Source organism: Eptatretus burgeri, chromosome 15 (genome assembly GCF_056783735.1).
Source record: "Eptatretus burgeri isolate ZD-2024b chromosome 15, Ebu_testis_v1, whole genome shotgun sequence".
In the NCBI taxonomy this organism is placed as follows: Eukaryota; Metazoa; Chordata; class Myxini; order Myxiniformes; family Myxinidae; genus Eptatretus; species Eptatretus burgeri.
In genome coordinates, this window is record NC_140975.1 from 39,487,104 (window position 1) to 39,509,916 (window position 22,813).

The 22,813-nt window shown below is 43.4% G+C and overlaps 1 protein-coding gene across 6 annotated transcripts; it reads left to right on the forward strand.

Annotated features, from left to right (window-relative positions):
• On the forward strand, window positions 1–22,813 carry TSEN54 (tRNA splicing endonuclease subunit 54). 6 transcript variants are annotated; one of them, XM_085857938.1, is made up of 12 exons: window positions 1–24; window positions 10,109–10,163; window positions 11,189–11,353; window positions 12,070–12,133; window positions 12,306–12,389; window positions 12,893–12,991; window positions 13,132–13,184; window positions 13,354–13,461; window positions 13,568–14,352; window positions 21,882–21,942; window positions 22,204–22,314; window positions 22,488–22,813. In XM_085857938.1, exons 2-12 carry the CDS (start codon window positions 10,120–10,122, stop codon window positions 22,636–22,638), a joined length of 1,725 nt encoding a protein of 574 aa, XP_085714064.1. In that variant the 5' UTR covers window positions 1–24; window positions 10,109–10,119; the 3' UTR covers window positions 22,639–22,813. The 6 variants fall into 6 exon arrangements, 5 of the variants coding, with proteins under 5 accessions (XP_085714064.1, XP_085714062.1, XP_085714061.1 ...); XM_085857936.1 differs by lacking the exon at window positions 1–24 and adding an exon at window positions 2,740–2,781; XM_085857935.1 differs by lacking the exon at window positions 1–24 and adding an exon at window positions 2,789–3,239.

A 22,813-nucleotide genomic window follows, 5' to 3' on the forward strand; every position in this document is an offset into this window, starting at 1 on the left:
GAAATTTTCCTGCTACCACAACTCGTAAGTTTATTTATCTGTATCCCCTCCCAAAAAAATTAAAATATCAACGTTGAAAAAGAAAATGTTTTTGACTTGGGAAAGGGACTCCTCTATTTGCCTCTTGCTATTTATTGAGGGTTTCTGTAAATCTGAGTCGTTACAGATATTGAGTGCGTTCATTGATAGTTTCATGTTAAAGTTTTTATTTATTTATTTATTTTATTTTATTAATCTCATCTGGTACGTAGTTCCAGGGTTTGTATTGACAGTTCATTGACCTTTTGATGACTTGACCCTCTACCAGACATCACAGTCGATACACATGCATACAAACACCCATCCATACCTCATTGCTACTGACGAATCCTGCTAATATCTATGTAACCCTCTCCCTGAAGCTGAAGAGAGACATTGCATGCATCAAGTGAAAGACCCCTGATTTAATGCTGTCCTCACTCTACTCTGTTAAAAGCTGTGCAACTTGGTCCGATCACTCCATTATGTGGGGGAGGGGGGAAACCTTGAACCCTATTTCCTGCCTGGCATTGTGTTGTCTATCTCCCTCATACATTTGTAAAGATGTTGAAATTAAAATTTCCTTCCAGTTGTCCACCCCACCCACACACACATGATGTTTTCTTTCAGAAAATTGTTGAAATTTAAAAATATTTTTGAATCCAGAAATGTATTTCTTTGGTTTGCAATGGAACAAAACAAAAACGAAATGAAAAAATTCCTAAATCTTAGCTTCTGCCCCACATACATCCTCAAATGTCCCAGACACTATAATTGGCACCTTTTAGAAGTTGTATAAAAAATTAGAGTTCAAACAGGTGATTCTCCTTTATATAGGTGATATAAAAATCACTCATTCAACCAGTTTGAATGGAGAAAAGGAGGCATTCTGCCGTATTGTGTGAATGTGTGTACTGCAGTGAGCATGAAGAAAATAAAGAAAACCAGACAATTATCTGAGGTCAGCAAGATTGTAGCCAAGCATGGACAATCTTCAGGCTACAAGTCCATCTCCAGAGACCTTGATGTTCCTGTGTCCAACATACACAATGTTATCAGGAAGTTTAAGGCCCATGGCACTGCAGCCAACTTCCCTGGACGTGGCCGCAAGAGAAAACTTGATCGAAGATTGTTCGAATGGTGGAGAAAGCACCTCGATCAACTGCCAAACAGATTCAAGCTGACCTTCAGACACAAGGTACGACAGTTTCAATTCGCACCATACGTCTCCAACCTAATGAAAGGGGGTTATATGGTAGGAGACTCAGGAGGACCCCTCTGCTGTGTGTGTGTGTGAGAGACATAGACAGAGACAGACATAAGAAAGCCTAACTGGAGTTTGCCAAAACACACTTGAACAAGCCAAAATCCTTCTGGGAGAAAGTCCTGTGGATAGATGAGTCCAAATTAGAGCTTTTTGGTAAAGCACATCATCTCTATGTTTACAGAAAACAAAATGAAACCTTCAAAGAAAAGAACACCTTCCCAACAGTCAAACATGGAGGAGGTTCAGTGATGTTTTGTGGTTGCTGTGCTGCCTCTGGCACTGGGTGCCTTGAATGTGTGCACAGCATCATGAAATCAGGAAATTACAATGACATTTTGGAGCACAATGTTCAATCTAGTGGCAGAAAGCTGGGTCTCCGTCGAAGGTCATGGGTCTTGCAGCAGGACAATGACCCCAAACACACTTCAAAAAGCACCCAAGAATGGTTCAAGACAAAATGCTGGACTGTTCTGAAGTGGCCAGCAATGAGTCCAGATCTAAACCCCATTGAACACCTGTGGGGGAGATCTGAAAACACCAGTTGGGAGAAGGCACCCTTCAAATCTAGGAAACTGGAACAGTTTGCACAAGAAGTGTTTGGCCAAACTGCCAGTAGAGAGGTGGAGGAAGCTCATTCATGGCTATAGCAAGTGCTGAATCAAAAACAAAGGTTCTGTAATATTAACAGTGAAATAAAAAAAATTGTGGAGACCAAGTACTTCTGTCAATTTCAACTTGATTTTTGAGAAAATTGTGAGTTATTTGAAGAAAAAAAACAGTGCAAGGTTGATGATAATTGTGGCCACGACTGCACGTCATGTGTCCGAAACCCATCGCTGTGAGTGGCTCGGGCCGTTTAAACCTGAGATCTGTTAAACTCCTGATGGTCGAAGTTGCCATTTGACGTGGACATTTAGCCGGGGATTTACATTCCCGCGTTTTCAGTACGATTAATTGTTCGAATCGCTTTCTCTCATCTGCATGGAACTCGCCTCCGTGTTGCCTCGCCCGGGTTCGAATCCCGACGAAGCTATAAACTGCCATCCTGGTGCAGGGTGATTCATCAATGTGTGCGCCGTCCCTCGGATGGACGTTTAACTGGGCGTCCCGTCGGTCTGCATTACTTGGTGGACTTTAAAGATCCTGCGGTGGACTTTGCGAAGAGTCGGCGAGCTATCGCCGGCACCCAGAACAAATTCCTAATACCCGCCCCAACCCCGCAGAGGACATTGCATCAGCGGCACAGCCACGCCCTCGTACTGCAAGTGAACGAATATAATCTGCACGGACAAACGCACCTTGCGGTGTATATGCAGGGTTAGCTTGTACGTTCGACATTCGTTATGCGATTAAATTTTTTTTACACGCTGTTGAATAAACACATTTCGCTGAATGAGCTGTGAAATGATTGTTGTTCACCGTTGGTTTTAAATGTTGAGGAAACAATTCCGGAAGTGACGTAACCCTTACGTCGCCATTTTGTAACCCGGTTTCCGGTGAGACTCGTGAAGTCGTCTCGTTTTCGCTCTGAAGCAAATTGTTTTAATTTTTTTTTTTAATTTTTCACGTTTCATCGAATGTTTATACGTTCTAACCTTTACCTGCTGTTCCAGACTAACAATAAATTGCTTTCGTGCACATAGTTATTACATTGCTTTTGTACAAATAGGAAGTGTGCTTTATTGCGATCGTTTCCTCAACTGTCTAATTTAAAGGCCTATTCGACTCGAATCATGTCGCTTCGACTTCCTACTGTGGACTGTTTATATTTAGAGAAATAAATGGGCTTGTTGGGTGTTTTAAAATTTGTACGTTACCATTTACCTTCACGACATTTTACCACTCAGGCCACTCATTACCAGGCTAGGTGGTGTAATGGTTAGAGTGTCCCCTTTGAGTCCAGGAGGTCGGTGGTACGAACCTAGGCCCAGTCGAACCAAAGACTTTTAAAATGGTACGTGCTGCTTCCTTTCTTGACGATCAGTATTAATAAGGATAGAGCACGGACAATCAGCCGTATGTTGGCAACTATTGCGCACGTTTGATGTGCCTCATGTCCTACTGGGGTGTGTTCGGTTCCCAAGTTTCTTGTAGAGTGCTTGCCAAGTGGCTTAAGCACTCAAGCAAGCACTACATTTAAAACCGTTGATAAGGAACGGCGAGCTTGGCAAGCGCTAGCTAGCTGCTTGGTAACTGAACATACCCCGGCTGTTCTTTGTATTAAGGGAACTCGTGTTTATTTTCGTTGCAGTAAGTGAGATTTGTTTGAATGTGGAGAGTAGGAGGACGGGGCGAGGAGGTGACACATGATGTGGCGGTGTGATAGGAAAGATGAAACTCGGAGCGGTGTCTCAATCTGGGTAAAAAAAACACAAGCTCAAATGAGCTAAGATCCTCGTCCTCTTAATGATGACGTCATAACGAAAATGACGTCATTGTGATGTATCAGGTTTGCGAGAAATTATCTGTGCTAATGCCCGGCTTGATTCCCGCAAACAAAATTCAAACAGCTTGCCGAGTTTCGGAGATAATGGTATAGGCGATTTCCATTAGCGGCAATATTATGACGTCAACTTTTTTTCTAGGAAGAATTTCCAAAATCGGAGATGGTTGCTGCCTGTGCATGGGCTTTCTGCATATACATGGCAAGTTTCACGAAGATCCGATGAAAACTCTGGGTTGTGAAACAAAAAATGTCAAAAAATAGGAATGACGTCATAAAAATTGATATGACGTCATAGTGATGCATCATATATGTGGTAATTCATCTCTGCTAATGCCCTGTTCGATTCCCACAAACAATTCAAAAAGCTTGCCGAGTTTCGGAGATAATTTTGTAGGCGATTTACATTAGCGGAGATATTTTGATGTCATAACTTTTTTTTTCTAGGAGGAATTTTCAAAATCTGAGATGGCTCCTGTCTGCGCAGGGTATTTTTACATATGTATGCCAAGTTTCAGGAAGTTTCGATGAAAACTGTAGGCTGTGAAACAAAAAAGTCCACAAGAAGAAGATGAAGAACAACAACGTGAGTAAGACTTAGAGATCCTCCACGAGGATCTAACAATCTTGTATTGAGAGGAAGGAATGGCATTCAGGAGGGAACTGATGTCGAGGATTCTCTGTGGATTGAGGTTATTGATTGTAAGATGCGTTTATAGGATTCCTGGTATTAATGAAGGCAAGAGAGATGTGATCATGAAGAATACAAGACTTTCAAAATGACTTAAGAATGCTCAACAAAGCCTTTCACGCATGTGCTGTGTGTGCGTTTACACTGACTCGGTTCGGCCCACAGGGCACTTTTAATGTTCCATTAGTCGTGTGAAATGTGCGATTCAAATCTTCTTTTCAAACTTACTTTCAGCATTTTGACGAAAGAGTGGAAATTTCAAAATGGTCAACCGTAATTGTTCTATTCATGAATGCAAATCGGACTGACGAGAAATATCTGTGCATGGTGGAAATCCGGTTCCTATAATTTCCTGTTATTATGATTAGCTAGCGGTGGCCATGGTTCTAACACACAGACACACACAGACACACACACACAGACACACACAGACACACACACACACAAACAGATGCTTATCCTTTTCTTTCACCAACAGATGCAAAAATCGAGGATGATTCTTTTGTGGCTCCGAAACCAAACTAAATATATATATATATATACATAAATATATATATATATATATATATATATATATATATATATATATATATATATATATATATATATATATATATATATATATATATATATATATATATATGTGTGTACAGTAATCCCCCGTTTCTCGCGGGGGTTACGTTCCAAACCTCCCCGCGCTAAGTGAAAATCCGCGATGAATGGACGCCTCCCCCAAAAAATCGACTCGTCTGGTCTAGTCGGTTTGGGAGTGATTGGGTTTGAGGTGTCGGAGATCAACTAGTCTGGTCTGGTCGGTTTGGCAGTGATTGGGTTTGAGGTGCCGGAGATCGACTAGTCTGGACTGGTCGGTTTTGAGGTGCTGGGTATGAGCAGTGCTCGTCCAACGGCGGCAAACCTTTTTCCTTCCCGAAGCATATATCGAGCACCTTAACCTTCTCCTGGAGCGTCCCAGGACCTTCCTCTGGCGCTTCGGTTCCTTGCCAGAAGCCTTAGAAGGTGCAGGGCGTTTGGGCGGAATCGTGGGGCTTGGAGAAAAAACGTAGAAAATATTCGAAGTTCACAAGCGAAACTTTGGCTCTGTGTTGTGTGACTGGTCAAGCACCACGCGTTATAATTTATTGCTTAAATAATTTATATTTTATATATTATTACCGCGATGTAAAGGGAGAATCCACAGAAAAAATTAGTTACATTCCAAGGGAAAACCCGCGATGAACCGGGGGCGCGATAGGTGAACCATGATGAAGCGGGGGTTGACTGTATATATGTATATGTATATATATATATATATATATATATATATATATATATATATGTATATATATATATATATATATATATATATATATATGTATATATATATATATATATATATATATATATATATATATATATATATATATATATATATATATATTTGTAAGCGCCACTCATCACAGCCCATACAACTCCACTCCCACCCTCCCCACCCCCTCCTCCCAAACATGATTAAGAGTAAATATTATCTTTTTTAATCACCCGCCACCCTGTGCATGGATAAGCCCCATATATGACCCTCCATCGGTGTTCAGACGCACGAAGGTTTGGGTAGAACGCACCGATCGACAAATCTTTGTCCTTTTATGGGCGCACATTGTCGGGAATTTTGTTGGACGAGCATCTCAACTTTTTGGACGAGTTGATCGGGAAGTTCTCCAACTGCTTCGTTGTTCAAAGGCACACCTCTTTCTCGCATGTACATTTACCAGGACTTTTGGATTCTTTTAAAGTTTTTTTTTCGTTGTTTCTTTCTACAGTCCTTTATGGAGGAGGCTTGAAATGCATCTAGGCCGCCCTGATTGACTTTGTCACTCAGGGTTTCTGCTTATGCGCACCGAGCATTCTGGTGCGGATTACGTCATTTTTAAATTGCTGTATTCAGAAAGGGTAGAGTGTTGATTTTGTGGGGATTTAAATTTGCCAATGATAGATTGGGCCCAGGAATGGGGAAAGAGCAGAACCAGGGAGGATTTTTAAGGCATAATCCCAATATGGTGGAGGTGGAAGAATATCTGGGGACAAGTGACCCCAACGTAGTGTGTGCAATTGTGTTCTTCGGAGTTGGAGTTCAGGGCAGTGGAGTATGGATATTTGATGTCAGGAAGGCAAACCTTGAGGGCATGAGGAGAGAGATGGGTGATGTTGATTTGGAGAAGCTAACAATAGAACAATCGGCATGAGAAAAATTGGAAACCTTCAAGGAGCAAATGTGTAGGGTGCAGAGTAAGTACATTTCAATGAGGTGTAAAACGAGAAGCAGAAGGGAGGTAAGTATTGTTTTTTTAGCATTATAAGCATAAGGCATTTATCAAGTACGAGTATGTACAAAATATCACGACTGGAGTCCACAATGAAATTTTAACGTGCTATTCCACCCAATGAACTTTGTATAGAACACATCAGTATAGGAGCAATCAGAGTCAAGTTAAGAAAATAACTCCATAAGCCAAAAAGGAATGTGAAAAGGATTTGGCTAAAAATATTAAATATAACAGCAAGACATTCTTTAAGGATATAAGGGGTAAAGAAAGGGTTAAGAGAAGTGTAGGCCCATTGAGGAATAGTACAGGGGAATTGGTGGATGGTTAGGGTGAGATGGCAGAGTTATGAAATTTATTTTTACTTCTACATTTACACAAGAACAGTCAGGGGACCTTCAAATATCTGAGAGTTATCTATCAAGGAGGTGAGCGAGGGATTATTGAAAACATCTAAGTCAGAGTGGAGAAAGCAAAGAAACAGCGAGGAAATCTAAGAGTAGATTCTTATTTTTTGAAATTCACCACGAACAAGGCTGAGAGCCACGAAATGTGAAGGGCTACAGAGAAAAATAAGAGGAAAAACTTGCAAAACATTCACCTCGTCATGAAACAAGGAAACCTCTTCACAAGACCTCTGTGCAAGAGCAGGTAACTCGGCCAGGCGGGAAAAATAAATTTTCCTACTCCCATTTATGTATAGATATAGCTCCAGGTCCAGGTAATATAAACCCGAGAGTATTGATGGAGGTGGCTGAGCAGGTAAGCGAGATGTTAACAGATATTTTTAATAGGTCACTGGAGTCAGGACAGGTACCGGAGGATTGGAGAGTACAAATGTTAACACCATTATTTAAGAAAGGATCCAGAGATGAATATGGGACTTTCAAAATGACGTGTGAAGGCCTTTGTGCATACGCTGTGTGTTTGTTTCCACTGACATTTTTTGACTCGCTGGGCATTATTAACCCCTTTAATTAGCGTGGAATCTGTAGTTCATGTCGTCTTTTAAACATGATTTTCACGTTTTAAACGAAAGTGTGGAAATTTCAAAATGGTTAACCATAATTTTTCGGTTCAAGAATGAAAATTGGCCTCACGGAAATATAGGATATTCAAGAAATATGTGTGCAGCAAACCGAGAGGTGTTGATTTCCTATAATTTCCTGTTAATAAAATTAGCAGTTGCAGTGAATATATAAAACACACACATGGACACTTCAACTTTAAACAATAGATTTTATGCAAAAATTCTGGTGTAATTTATCTTCTGGATCCAGAACCAAGCAAACAATATATTTATAACAGCCATCACCCACCACCCTCCCAACATGATTAATAATAAATATCATCATTTTAAACTTACTCTGCACATTCAAAAAAGCCCCAGATATGTCCTTACTATCGATGTTCAAAAGCACCTGATCCAGACACACAGTCCATTCACTCGTAGCGATCCGTCAGGGTTTCCACTCGGGCATGGCACAGGCCCACATTGTCAGGAGTTTGTTCTACAAGCAGCCGCCCGTTCGGCGAGCTGAGAAAGTTCTCTAAGTCTTTCATTGTACAGAAGAACAGCCCTTTCTCTCAAGTACTTTTCCAAGTATTTTCAGCTTATCACAAAAGCTTTGTGAGCCATTTTAAGTAACGATGCTCATCTCCGACACTCGATACACTTTATGATATCATGAACGCCAATGTTTCCTGGGGTTTCTGCACTAGCGTGCCGAGCATTCTTGGACAGAATACATCATTTTGAAAGTGCTGCAGTGGGGAACCACAGCAGAGACTTGTTAGTTTAACTTCAGTTGTAGGGAGGGTGTTGGAACGGAAAGGGAACCATTTTAATATTTTCAAGCTCATTAAACGCAGCCAGAATAGGTTTATTAAAGGGAGGTCATGCTTAACATATGTATTAGAGTTGTATGAAGCAGTTTCTGATTGGGTGGATGAAGGAGGTGCAGTGGATGTTGTGTATCTGCACTTTCAAACGGCATTGATAAGGTACACAACTACTTCGGAGGTTGTTATCTAAGGTGAGGTTATTCATCATTTACATCAATGATTTGGATTGTGGGATTAAGAGTCGGCTTTCCAAATTTGCAGATAACACTGAGCTTGGAGGTAAGGTAGATAGCAGAGATGGAGGTGATCAGATTCAGGAAAGTGTAATATACTTTCATCGATTGGGCAAAAGATTGGCAGATGGTTTTTAACATAAATAAATGTCAGGTGCTGGGGATGGGAAGGAATAATACAAATAGGGATTACATGATGTAAGCAGCAGCCTTAGAGCATGATACACAGGAAAAGGATCTGGCAGGGGTTATGGATATGGGGGGGGGGGGGTTAAGCAGAAAGGACAGTGTCAGGCAGCTATAAGTAAAGCTCACAGGGGTTTAAGTTGTATTCGTAGCTTGGAGGATAAATGATATATTAAGATAGGTGGTGTTAACACTTTTTGGAATTTAGTGAGGCCTCATCTCGATTCTCGAATATTGTGTCCAGTTTTGGTCACCACACTGAGGAAGGACATAGCTGCCATAAAGAGGGTTCAGCATAGGGCTACTATATTGATTCCAGGGCTTTCTAGACTAACCTGTGAGGAGTGGCTGAAAGACAGGACTTTACACGTTAGAAAGGAGGCGATTACGAGTGGATACAATTAAGATATCTCAGATAATGAAGAGTTTAGCCAAAATAGGTGCAGAGGAAGTTTTTCAGCAGAATGGACACTGATAGGACAAGAGGTCACAGTTCAAGAGTAAAAAAAAAAGAGAAGAGTTAGGATGACAGTAAGGCAGGGGTCTTTCACTCAGGGTAAATGCATGGAATGGTCTTGCTGCAAGGGCAGTGACAGTAGAGTCATTGGATAGTTTTAAAATTGAGTTTGATGGTTATATGGAAGTAGTGAGGATGGGGAGTATTAAGATATTGGCATGATTGCACATGTTTGATGGGTCCAATGGCCTCGTCCTGCGTTGAAGTTCCTTGTATTAATCTCGAGTGGACATTGTTACCAGTACCGGAACAAGAATGGGACAATATGGCAGATAGGCTGAGGGTATTAGCCTGAATAGTGGTATACCGGTGGAATAGGGGCTGCCTTCTACCGGTTAAATAAGGTTGGAATTGCACTGGTGGAATAAGGTTCCCATTATATTCGTGAAACAATCGCTGGTTTTGGCAGTGCCGTCACTGCATTACCCAATGAAATAGCTTGTGGTAAAACACTACTAAGGGGAATTAGACTCGTACTGGCCTAAATATACACCGGTTTTAAAAAACCTGGTTGTGCAAATGATTGCGGTAACGTGTCCTGATACTTGTTTTATAATCTTTGTTTGTTCTTCTCTTTTCTGAAAATTTAGGAGCAGGTAGAATGGATACCGAGGGAATTGAGATCCATACGTCACCATGCCTCAGGTACATTGAGTCCATCGCCTTTCTGATACTGTGCACCCAAACATTTGTGAATATAAAGCACCTTGATCGAGGATATTTGCAAAATTGTAGTCATGTGATTCATGTAGTCATAGGCACCGTGTGACGACTGTTTTGACGGCACTCGCGAGACAATAGGAGAGGTCCCTGATTTGAGCATGATGACGAATGCACAGTCACCTCTCACTGTGAACCTTAAACATCCCACATCAACCATTGCAGTGGATAGATATTTTAACGTGAATCCAAACAATTTACTATGGTGCTGTGTCGGTCCGTTTTACACTTCATCCTGTACACATGAGATTATTGTCCATTGCTCTTGTCCTGTTTCTCTTGTGTTGTTCTTTGTTAAACTGGTTTTTAAAAGTACTTAAATCCCCATGAAGAATAATCTGTCTCATATCTGGATGCATCATGAGTGTGAATGAAAGCAGTGTGTTTTCGTTTACGTATTACCTCCACCACCGAAGGTGTATGGCGGTTGTTTTCACCCCTGTGTTTGTCTGTCTGTCTGGTTATCTGTGAGCAGAGTTTCTCAAAAAGTTGGGGATGGATTTTGACAAAACTTGGTGGACAGGTTGGGTAGGTGACAAGAACAAGCCGATTAAATTTTGGTTCAGGTGTCGATCCAGATCCGGCCTTTCAGTGGGACACAAAATGTAAACCGTTCAGCCTGGTGGAGGGATGGAGCTTGCTCTACCGAGTGCCATTCTAGTTTTATTTGTTCATCACTCCGACTGTCCTATGTTCTCTTCCTTGTGTTAACCTTTCAAAGTTTTCTCATTCTGCATGCTCTCTACTCACCGTGCCTACATAATATGTAAATTAACCCTATTTGTGTTCCTTTCTACCCAAGTTCTTCGTGTGTGTCATTTGCAATGCTATCGTGAAAGTATTACATATAAGCGAAGTGTAAAAGCAATGAGATTTTTCGCATACACGCCTAGTTTGTCATTCGGTTCTATATTTCCGCGTGACCCATGTGTCTCATTCCATGCTGTCAGTGCGGAAGACCTGCGAGCAGCACGGCATCGGTGCCAGAGGTTACCTCCATATTCCTATGGACAAAAGGACTTCCTCCCAGACGGAAGCAAGACACAAGCCGAGCGTCTTTCTTGCTGCCGCAAAGAGCTGTGGGATCTCCTCGCTGAGGAGCGTGTGGAACGTCTGTAGGTCTTCTCTAGATCCACACTTTCCCTTATTCCTCATCAATTATATTCCATATTTTATTTCTCTCTTTAGTTCCTTCATCTGTTTCTATACACTTTCTCAGACATCTGGCGGAGCTTTCACTGTAAGCAAGGGTTACTGTTCGAAACTTGTAAGTCAGGTTTTTACCTGAGATGTCACTTCAATAGCAACTGCTGATTTTGGTGTCGTAATCACGAGTGCTAGACTCACAGGATAGGTTAGAGACATGCTGTTTAGCCTGAGTTACAATCTCGACCCAACTATAAACTGTCATCCTGGCGCTTCACAGGCTGGTCGATGTATCAGTGTTATCATCACAGGCAGGATCGGCAAGTTATCATCATCCCTCGGAAGGATGTTATGCCGAAGGACTCATCTGCCAGCACCAGCCGATGGTGGATGTTAAAGATCCCATAGTGTCTTTGTGAATGGTCCAGAGTAGGCGAGTTATCACTGACACCCTGAACAAATTACAAAATCTTGCCACCTTCAATCGAGCGTGAGGCTTGGCCAGCTGGTTTGTGAAAAACTTGATCTGAAAATGTTCCCTGGCTCACACCCCAATAAATTTAGAATAATTGAGGTCGTCGTGGTAGTAGTAACAACGAGCATTGCATTTCCAGATGAAACTCGGTGCAAGAGGAGGTAGTTGTAGTACTCATAGTAGTAGTAACAACAAGCATTGTGTTTCCAGAGGAAACTTGGTGCAAGCGGAGTGGAACAGTGAGCTTGGCAAAGTGGAATTGAAATCCAATCCCGTGAGTGAAATCCAATCCTTATCCTTCCCTTATCTCTGTGCTCCTTTTGGGAGACACCCTGTGCTTGTGCACTTTGTTATAGGGTTGTTTGATTTTTTTGGGTTAAACTAATTGGCTGTAGCTGAGCATCCTTCGCCTTGAACCACAACGGCCATGCATTTGTGCACTGCAGGGGAAGTTTTGGCACACGATGGGACATACGGAACATGGAGTCAAGTACTTGTTCCCAGAAGAAGCCCTTTACCTCCTGGAATGCGTAAGTACATCTCGGTCATTATAATCTCCGTACCACACAGCTGAAGGCACAATACATTGCGCAGTGGTGTAGAAATTACTGAGAGCTGTGCATTGCCAGAACTCTAAGCTCTGCACAGCCATGATGACAAGGTTGCTTCACATGAAAAAGACCATCTTGCATGTCTTTGCGTTCCATCTTACAATGGTCTTTGCGTTCCATCTTACAATGGTCTTTGCATTCCAAGTGGTTGTTCCTTGTGCTGAAACATTGGACTTTCCAAAGTCTTTTTGAGGCTCTAGTTTTACTGTTTGGGTGCAAAGTAACACCATCATGCATGCTTTTGGCATCGCCTTCAGGTGGATTGTGCACAGGTGTATTGGTCAGGTGGTGGGGTAGACAGCCTTAGTCAGAGATGAGTTCTGTCCAGTTCTTCTGGGAAGGCATTTTGTATTTGGTGCTCACAGTGGAATCGTGCTCATGCTCATTTTGAGATAATCTCATTAAAAATGATTTTATGTTAGGCCTCCCTGGAAATAATTGTCCGAGGCCTGCCAATGTCGATACAAGACGGATACGAAATGTTGATCGGAACCAGTTCCTTGTCTCTAGAGGACTACCACGTGAGTCTCGCAACCTATCCTCATTGTGTCGTTGAACAATTTCTGCAAATACTAGAACGTTATTTATTTATTTATTTATTTGGCTTTTTGCATTCCCATTGTTGTGCCCACATCTGCTTTATTCAAGGCTCTCGTTGCAGGTGTACGCTCACCTGAAGAGGTTGAGCTATGTGGTGTTGCGCTTTGATCCAGTGTAAGTCACCTTACGGCATCCGTGACACAAATAGTTCTGCACCTTTAGTTGTGTCACCGAGTTTTAAAATCCTTGGTCGATAATTGAGTGCCTTGGGTGATTGTGGTTGTTGCTTCATTTGAAATGCTACTCCCTGAGAGGTGGGGGACATATGGAATTCTGTTTCCAGGCATGGGTTCACCTCATCCAAGCAGCGCATCGGGCGGACGGCACGACGTGATGAGGTCAACAAAAGCAAACACAAAGATAGTACAAATAGAAACAATGGCACAAAAAGGTGAGAAGCAAAGTGTACAATACCTGTGTTTACACAGGTATGCTGGAAATTTGTATCGGACAATGCAGTGTGCATTAATTGCTTCTCTTGCTGCATGTTTTTCCAGTGATAGCTTTTCAACATGGTCAAGCGTAACGACAGAGGTTCGTCAAGAAGACTCCAAACCAGCTGACACCAACTCCACATTTGATGGTGCAGCCAATTTTGGAGACACTCTTACACCCATTCCTATCATCCTGCCATCTGCTGCTGGACCTCTGGAAATCCTTGGAGCTTCAAATGATCTCGGTGCTGCACTTCGTACTGCCCCTCAAAGCACTTGTTTGAGTCCCCCGACCTCTGACCTCATCGTTTCTGATCTTCCATCATCCAAACCACTTTCTCAAAGCCCCCGCCAAAGTCGAGGTTTTGTAACACTTTGTGACCCAGTTTTCGTCCTTGAGGGTACACGAGCACCACCTTATGAAGGACCTGACTTTGGAAAAGGAGGTGGAAACAAATGTCACAACCAGAGTCCTTGTCATTGTAACTTTGACAAGATACCTTTTCCAAACTTGGGGCGTCATCGTCGCCAGACTTTCCTGCCAAACCTAGACGCCTCAGTCCTGCCTCCCAATATTCCAGCTATCCGAGAATCTGACCAGAGCCGTTGGATCGCCAAATTGGACACAAAGCGAAAGCAGACATGGCATGAGGATAGCATGGACTACGGGCCACCAAACCGCAACGTGAACAATGATGAGGACGTCCGTAAGTGTATTTCTTGGGCCCAGTACAAGACTCTGCATGCTCGTCGGATGGTGGCAAATGAGGCAAAGCAGAAAGAACTTGACCCATGGCATGGGGATGAGGTGCAGCCACTGAGCAGACCTGAAACAGGTCGAAGCACAGGTGAGGAAAACACCATTTGATGGTGTAGGTAGGTTTCTTGTGTTGAATGTTTGTTTATGACCCTGCACATGCAAAGTGAAGAGCGAGGGTAAGCAATTGGTTCATCTTGTCTGTCTGTCTGTCTGTCTGTCTCTCCAGATGTCAGTCTGTGATTGAGGAACTATTTAATCACCTCCGCCAGCAAAGGCAGACGGAGGTTATTATGTATTCACTCCTGTTTGTCTGTCTCTGTGAGTAGGATATCTCAAAACGTTATGAACGGATTTGGACGAAACCTGGTGGACAGGTTGGGTGTGTGACACGGACTAATTGATTTGATTTTGGTGGAGATTCAGATCCGAGAATTTTTAAGTGATTTTTCACAATTGAGAGACGGATAAGGGCAAAAACGAAATATGTATAGCACTATGTCTCAAAACTTTGTGGATGGATTCGGACGAAACTTTGTGAATGAGTTGGGTAGGCGACAAGAACAAGCCGATTAGATTTTGGTTCAGGTCTGGATGCAGATCCGGCCTCCGAGTGGGATACAAAATGTACATTCAGCTCTGCGGAGGTATGAGCCAGCTCTGCGGAGGTATTGGGTAGTCGATGTAGTCGAAAAAAAAATTTTGGAGATTTTTTTTTCTACCCTTATTTTCAGTATTTCCGTCGATATGTTGGCTGCTCTTAGAGCACCCTTATTCTGGACATTTCCATCTGTCTGTCTGTCCGCGAAACTTTGGTCAAGCCTAGGGGCTAAACCACTCAACCGATTCCAATGAAATTTGGTAGGTAGGACCAATATTTCTGGGAATTGTGTGCTTTCGAATATGGGACCCCGGGCCCTAGCAACGGCATAGCAATGGGAAAGGACCACTTTAAAGTGGTCAAAAAATCAAAAAAAAATCGAAGCTTAGAGTTCTGTGCGCAATCTATCTAGCTCCCTTCATGCCAATTTGCAGCCCTAACAAAAATTATTTGTAGGAGGAGATTGGTTTTTGGCGAGTACATGTCGAACATTTCAGAAACGGTTAATTGCGAATATCTCGAAGAGAAAGAGTCTGATTTTCATGAAACTTTCGTGAAATGTGTACAATATGGCTCGCATGTACACAAAAATGAATGGTTGCTATGCACACCTCCGTTGCTTAGCAACAGCTAAAATACTTTATCGTACATCGTACACTTATTGTGGACTGTACAAAAAAAGTCAATACCTCCAAAACTGGACCTCCGAAGGACCTGTTTTTTTGTGCCCAAGGAGAATGTCTTGCAGCATCATATAAAAAAATAAAATCTTTAGCGAATAGATAAATGGAATTACCAGGGCTGCCATTTGTTGGAGTCTCTTTGGAAACATGCCTGAGATTTCACAAGGCGGGTTTCTGGGCGCAAACTAAGAGGGCTGTGATAATCATATTTATTGTGCTAAATTGATTGAAAGTATGTACATGAATATCGGCTAGTCGTGTCGGCCAGCTTTCCATCTAGAGCGAGCAGCCATGTCAAAAATTTCCAGCCGGATCCTATGAAAACTGTCGGAGAAGATAGACTTTGAATGAACCCTGGTCGAAAACAATAGAAAAACGAAGTTCGTTATATCTCAGAGACTATGAGTCAGATATACATGAAACTGGTATGGTAGGTTCATGGTATGTCCTCGTTATTTGTGAGAAAGAACCGTTGCTATGGACCCCCCTTTGCCTAGCAACGGCCAAAGAACCTCTAAATGTGGGGGTATTTTAACGAAAAAACAATCCGCAGCATTAACCCTTGAAGCTTGAATCATGAATTTTATTGTGCTTAATCCTCAGGTCATTCCCCATCGAACGGGCCCATCGCGTCAGGTTCTATTGGGTAGTCGACTACCCATGTCCGCCTACCGGCTTGTCTGAGTGCCGTTCTAGTTTCAGTTGAATTTTAATATTTTGAATACTGGAGAGTGCAGAACATGAATCAGAACCCGAAACTGGTTAGCAGTACTTTGCCTCTGAAATTGGTATAATGGACAGAATCTCATCCTGATCGCACGTACGCAGTGGTAAAGTAATTTTTAAGTGGTGCAAACTGGTTCAATATCTGAATGTCCTTCCTTCCATCCATCTGTCATAAATGATGGAAGAACAACCACGGTGTTGCTTTCATTTCTAGTTTGTTGTTGTTTAGTTTTTCTTGTTTTTTTTTTGTTTTTTTTTTGTGTTATTGTTTAGTTTGCATCAGGACAATAAGGTCACCTTGCCTGTTGGGGAAGTAACCGTCAGTCCCCCACGAGGCTACTTTTTAAGCCAATTCACTGCACTGCTTCCTTCGGACACGGATTCGATTTGTTTTTGTTTTTTTTTATTTTTTTCATCTCTCTGCCTGTCTGGCAGTCAAACAAAATAAAAAAAATCATTCCAAACAGCAAACTTGCTGTTTTTAGGGACATCATCAAGGACACAACAGGCACGAAGACCGAATGTAACGTGTGTAATAGACACTGCATCAATGGTGGTAAACTGTTTAAAAAAAAAAATTCTACAGCCTTTGAAATCTTTATTTTATTTCAATTGAATTATATACTTTTTTTTTTTTTTTTGTATACCTTGGTCGAGGCTCGTATGAGAGCTAACACACAACTCACAGCAAGGAGGCATGAGACAAGAGGGGTGGGAGTGGAAGGGACAAAACATTGGGGAACAGACACAGGTGAACTGTGGAAGGGAGAGGGATGGGGATGGGACGGGGAACATGGCGAGGAGAAGATGGACATTACAGGGACTTTCAGGAAGGAAAGCAGGAGAATTGAAGGAAGTGGGCTTGGGTGGATTATCGGGGGTAGAAAAGATCGAGGATTTGGATGGGGGAAGATAAGAGGTGGTGGTGAACAGCTGTTTTGAAAGCCTGGAGGGAAGAATGGGAAAGAATAGAGTGAGGAAGTTTATTCCAAAGGCGGGAAAAAGAGGAATGAAAGAGTGAAGATGAGCAGTGATTCGTGATTTTGGTAGTTTTACCAGAAGGGGGTTGTTGGCGGACCTTGAGCGCCCTGTGGAAATGTGGTTGGGACAAATCGCAGAGAGAGCAGGGGGGGCAAGGCTGGAGAGGAGTCGGTAGAAGACAGAAAGACCACCGACCAACCTGCGGTGATTGAGTGAGAGGCCCAAAGACTCAGCTTCATTGCGGGAGATGCCAATGATCTTAAAAGCCCTGGTTTCGACAGCGTGAAGTCGAGAAAGGTGGGAGGCAGGAGCACCAGCCCAGAGGGGAGAGCAGTACTCCATCAGGCTACGGACAAAAGCTTTGTAAGTAGTCAGGAGCTCAAGAGGGCCGAGGAAGGACTTTGCACGACGGAGGATTCCCAGTCGGCGACTGGCTTTTGAGGCAAGGTTGGAAATGTGACTTTCCCAGGAAAGGTCATGGCAGATAGTGAGACCCAGAAGCTTGAAAGAAAAGACTTCTTCCAGAGGATTGTTGAGAAAGTGGATGGGGGGTTTTGTAAACGGTCCTTTCGAAGAGACATAGTGAGAGTGTGAGATTTGTGTGGATTGAAAGACATGTTCCACGTGTTGGACCAGTTTGTGATTTTATCCAGATCTGCAGTGAGCGAAGAAGCTGCTGCTTGCCGGTCTGAGGGATGACAGATGGTACGGCAGAGGGTGGAGTCATCGGCAAAGAGAAATAGAGGATTTTCCAGAGAGTCCGAGAGATCATTGATGAAAACCAGAAAAAGAACAGGGCCCAGAACGCTACCTTGAGGAACTCCAGCCTGCACAGGAAGAGGGGATGAAAGAACTCCATTTAGGGCCACACGTTGACTGCGACAGGAGAGGAAGTCTGCGAGCCATGAGTGGAGATGGCCTTGAATACCATGGGAAGAGAGTTTGGTGAGTAGGGCAGGGTGCCAGACTGTGTCAAAAGCACGTGATATGTCCAGGGATACGGCTCGGATTTCCTGTCTGGCATTGAGGACCTCCATCCATTGATGGGAGAGCAGTAGCAGCATATCCAGGGTAGAGTGACCTGGTCTGAAACCAAATTGATGATTGGAAATCAAGCCATTGGAGAAGAGGAAGGATTTCATGTCTGAAGCAATGATGGATTCCATAACCTTGCTGATGATTGGGAGAAGGCTGATTGGTCTGTAGTTACAGGGATCTGTTTTTGCACCTTTTTTATGCAGGGCAGTGATGTTAGCAGATTTCCAAGCAGATGGCAGATGACCTTGGGAAAATGAGAGGGTGAATAGAACAGAGAGAGGGTGAGCAAGAGCAGAAGAGCAGGCTTTGAGGACACGTGGGCTGATGCCGTCTGGACCGGTTGCAGAATCTGACTCGAGGTTTGAAAGCAAGCTCTCCACCTTGTCAGGAGAAAAGGATACAGAGTCCAGGGACAGTTGGGTGCGACTGGGTAAAGTGGGTAGAGATAGTGATGGGTTTGGGACACAAGATTTAGCTGCAAACACCGAGTTTAGACATTCAGCTTTATCACGTGTGGAATCAGCAGTGCGGCCATTTGAGGTAAGGGAGGGGATGGAGGGGGAACATACACCAGAAACAGATTTGATTAAACGCCACCAGGATTTTGAGGAGGGAGAGAGGTTTGAGAGTTCAGACTTGAGATGAGAAAGATGTTGTTTTCTGGCTCTCCTGAGGGTAGATACACACTTGTTCCGAGCTTTGTGGAAAGAACTGAGATTGCCCTCAGTTGGGTTTGCTTTCCATGAGGCAAAGGCAAGTTGTTTCAGGACAACTGCCTCGCCACAAGCTTCAGTAAACCAAGGGCGGGAGGAAGGGTAAGACAACTGAACACGAGAGGGGATAAATCTGTGCATGAGGGAGAGCAAGTTTCTTTGAAAGAATTCCCAGGATGAGTTGATGTTTGAGAAAGTAGTGATAGGAGACCAGTCTGTCAGTTTGATGGCTGCTCGGAGACCCTGCCAGTCGGCTTGAGTGAAATGCCAGACTCGACGGCGGTGAGGTGGTTCTCTGATGACAGCCAGAGAGATGTCCACTTTAACAAGGACGTGGTCAGAAGAACCAATTGGAGCGAAGGAAGAGCAGCAGATATTGTCAGGGAAATTTGTCAAAATCAGATCCAGAAGAGATGGAGTACCATTGGTTGAGATCCGGGTCGGGAAGTTGACCGATTGAGTCAGTCCCAATGAGTCACAGAAAGCTTTTGCTGACGTCCCATGGCAGGTGAGAGAGGTACCCACACCTAGCCAACTGGCGTGATGACAATTGAAGTCGCCACATAAGAGGAAGAGAGAGTTTGGATGAGAAGATAGAAGATGGTCCATGTTTTCGGATAGTGAGGTGTAGATGGAGTCATCACTGTTCGGTGGACGGTACAGTACACATATAAACATGAGGTGGGAGTGGAGGGGAAGCCGAAGCCAGAGGTATTCCTGGGGGTGTGGGGGAGTGAGAGCAGTGCAGGGAGAGTGAGGAATAGAGTCTTTGATGAAGAGAGCAACACCTCCACCAGGACGAGGCTCAGGTCTGTCATACCGTAAGAGGGAGTAACCAGGGAGAGATACTTGGGAGTCAGACACGTCTTGGGAGAGGAAAGTTTCTGTTAGGCAGATAATGTCTGGTTTGTCAGTGGCAACCTGCATGGAAAGATCTGAAAGGTTTGAGCGAAGGCCCCGGATATTTGAGGTCCACACTTTTAATGAAGAGGTAGGGGAGGAGGCTTTGGGTGCAGGAGGTGGAGGGGGCGGGGGAGGGTAGGACGAGGGACGAGGGGGGAGGTAAGGAGGGTTGCTGAAGGAGTGTGGGGTATTGCAGAATAGCGAGGGGAGGGGGCCGAATGAGGAGGAGAAAAGGCTCTGTGGTGCTGGGAGAGAGGGGGGACAAGAGACAAGGAAGATGGCAGTTGAGGATTTGAGGAGGTGGAGTGAAGAGATGGAGGTGAGAGGGCAGTGGAGGGAGGCAGGTTGGTGGATGAGAGGGGGGGCAACTTAGAGAAGGAAGAGTGAGGGGGATGAAAGGTGGGAGAAAGGTGAGGGGGGAATTTTTGAAAGAGGTGAGAGGGAGGCTTGGAGGGAGAAGAGTGGGATGGTTGCTTTGAGAGTGAGAGTGAGGGGTGAGGGGGGTGAGTTGGCACTGAAGTTGGAAAAAAAAAAAACTTACTTACTTGAATACAACCCATATTATTGTCACTTTCATAAACCTTCCATTTAGTCATACAATACCTGGAAAATTATCCATGCTGTCTCATGCCCTGAGGGCAGAGTGACTGAGTTTTATCATTCAGAGACCCCTCCAATGTCCTTTTTCTCAAGACTGCGTGATAGTGTAGTAGATAGTAGAAAAATCGTGCAAATTATGATACAAGCATCAAATTTGGCATTTCTGTTGTGCAGGGCTTTCTGATGAAATCTGCCCGATTGGCCATTTGAAAATCCAAATTTTGAAAAATTTGAAAAAAAAAAAAAACTTCAAAAAAATTTGAAGTCACCGCTGGCTGAAATTCTTGAAGAGCAAGTGAACATCCCAGACAGAGAATCAAGGGGAGATGCAGTCATCATTGATGGCTCAGCACTTATCAATGCCCTACCTCCACGCACTTCAAAGATATTTGATGACTATGCTAAAGAAGACATCATCCCAAAGGTGGAATCCTATGGTTCCAGGTACGAGAGGGTGGATGTAGTGTTTAATGTGTGCAAGATGTCAAGTCTGAAGTCCGAGGAAAGGTTGAAAAGGGGGCAAGGAATCAGAAGAAGAGTGACAGGAACCAGTAAGACCCCAAGTAACTGGAGAAGCTTTCTTCGAGATGACAGCAACAAGACTGAGCTGTTTCACTTCTTTGCGGAAAATATATGTGAAGCACAGACGACCAGCACAGTCATTGTCACAAAAGGAAAAGACGCCATTAGCATCACAAAGAAGTCACTGGATGCTGTGTCTCCATGTTGTCATGAAGAAGCTGACACTCGAATATTTGTACACGCCAGGGATGCAACGACGGATGGTAGCAAGTCCATTTTCATTAAGGCTCATGACACGGACGTACGAGTCATAGCAATATCTGTACTCCTTACAGGAACTAGGTCTTGAGAACATGTGGATTGCCTTTGGCCAAGGAGCCAAGGTGCAATGGATTCCAGTCCATGAGGTAGTTTCTGCAATCGGGCCTGAGAAAGCTAGAGGGATCCCATACTTCCATGCGTTCACTGGATGTGACGTCCTGTCTGCCTTCCACGGTAAAGGGAATAAAATAGCATGGCAGACTTGGAACGTCTTTGATGATGTTTCTGAAACATTCACCAATCTCAGCCAGCATCCAACATTGATTCGTGATCTTGACTTTTTTGAAGTTTTTTTTTCTTCAAATTTTTCAAAATTTGGATTTTCAAATGGCTAATCAGGCAGATTTGATTAGAATTCCCTGGAGAACAAATGTGCCAAATTTGATGCTTGTATCATCATTTGCATGATTCCTCTCAAAAATTGCTGTTATCTGCCCCACTATGGGGTAAGGTGTTCTATGAACTCTCTACTTTATTTAAGGCATAAACGTTTACTTGCTGGTATTTTGTTTCTGTTTACCTGTTCCGAAAGCGGAGTTGTTGAAGAAGATTACCGTGGTGCAATCCATGAGGCTTGAGGATGAAGCAATTGCGTGAGTGAAATGGACACTTTGGATCCAGTAATAGTGCATTTTGATGGCAGCATAGAAAAATGGAGACGATCAGGCAAGTTATCTTGTGTACAATTATTTTTGTGATCATAAAAACCATGAAGTTGGGAGACATTGAGTTATCGTAGTCACATGCAGTTTATGTGATCAATTTCTTGTGGCTGAATTCCGTACAATGTCAATTACACTTGAATGTATCGTCAAAGGCATACCATATTGTCGTATGTCGGTTTGGGGTCACAGGTTGGATGAAGACAACCACGTGCACATTACTTTTGACATTTACACGAGTTCCACCGGGGAGTTTCGCAAAAGCCAGCCGAGGACGCCGTATGCTCGTGTGTGCGTTTGCCGGTAACTCGAGCAAATGTCGTCTCGTCATCATTTCCTGTTTTTTATTCTTGGCAGTTCTGTCATTGCTCGAATTTCTCCGTTCCCAAACAGATTTGTGTTTCGCACATTGTAGTGAGCTGCTGCTCTGTAACCGGTGCCTCTTGCACCATCCTGTGCCCACCGTTTCCTGACAGGTTTTCCTCCCCTGTACCCACACTGCGTGACATAAAAAGGCTCAGTGGGAAGTGCGCCGGCTCCCGGCTCCTCTTTGCTGCCGTGGATGGCGCAGATATTTCGTTTTTCTCTTTTCAGGATTTCAAGCTTCCATTGGATGTCAACATCTGAGCAAGCGAATAGCCGTTCGACTTGTGCAAGGCTGTGGTTTGAATTTTTCTGTGTGATATATTTCATACAATGTTATCCCCTGTGGCTCCAGACTTACCTCCGCTCTTTATTGACGGTTTAACAGATTCTTTGTTTTCTCTTTTTTTTGTTCATAAATCAAAGCACTACAACAACA

Bases quoted from the DNA above. Each gene is read 5' to 3' on its own strand.
- TSEN54 (XM_085857938.1), top strand. From the start codon at position 10,120: ATGGATACCGAGGGAATTGAGATCCATACGTCACCATGCCTCAG. The intron at 12,390-12,892 runs GTAAGTACATCT...ATTTTATGTTAG, and splicing joins CCCTTTACCTCCTGGAATGC to GCCTCCCTGGAAATAATTGT. The intron at 13,462-13,567 runs GTGAGAAGCAAA...ATGTTTTTCCAG, and splicing joins AGAAACAATGGCACAAAAAG to TGATAGCTTTTCAACATGGT.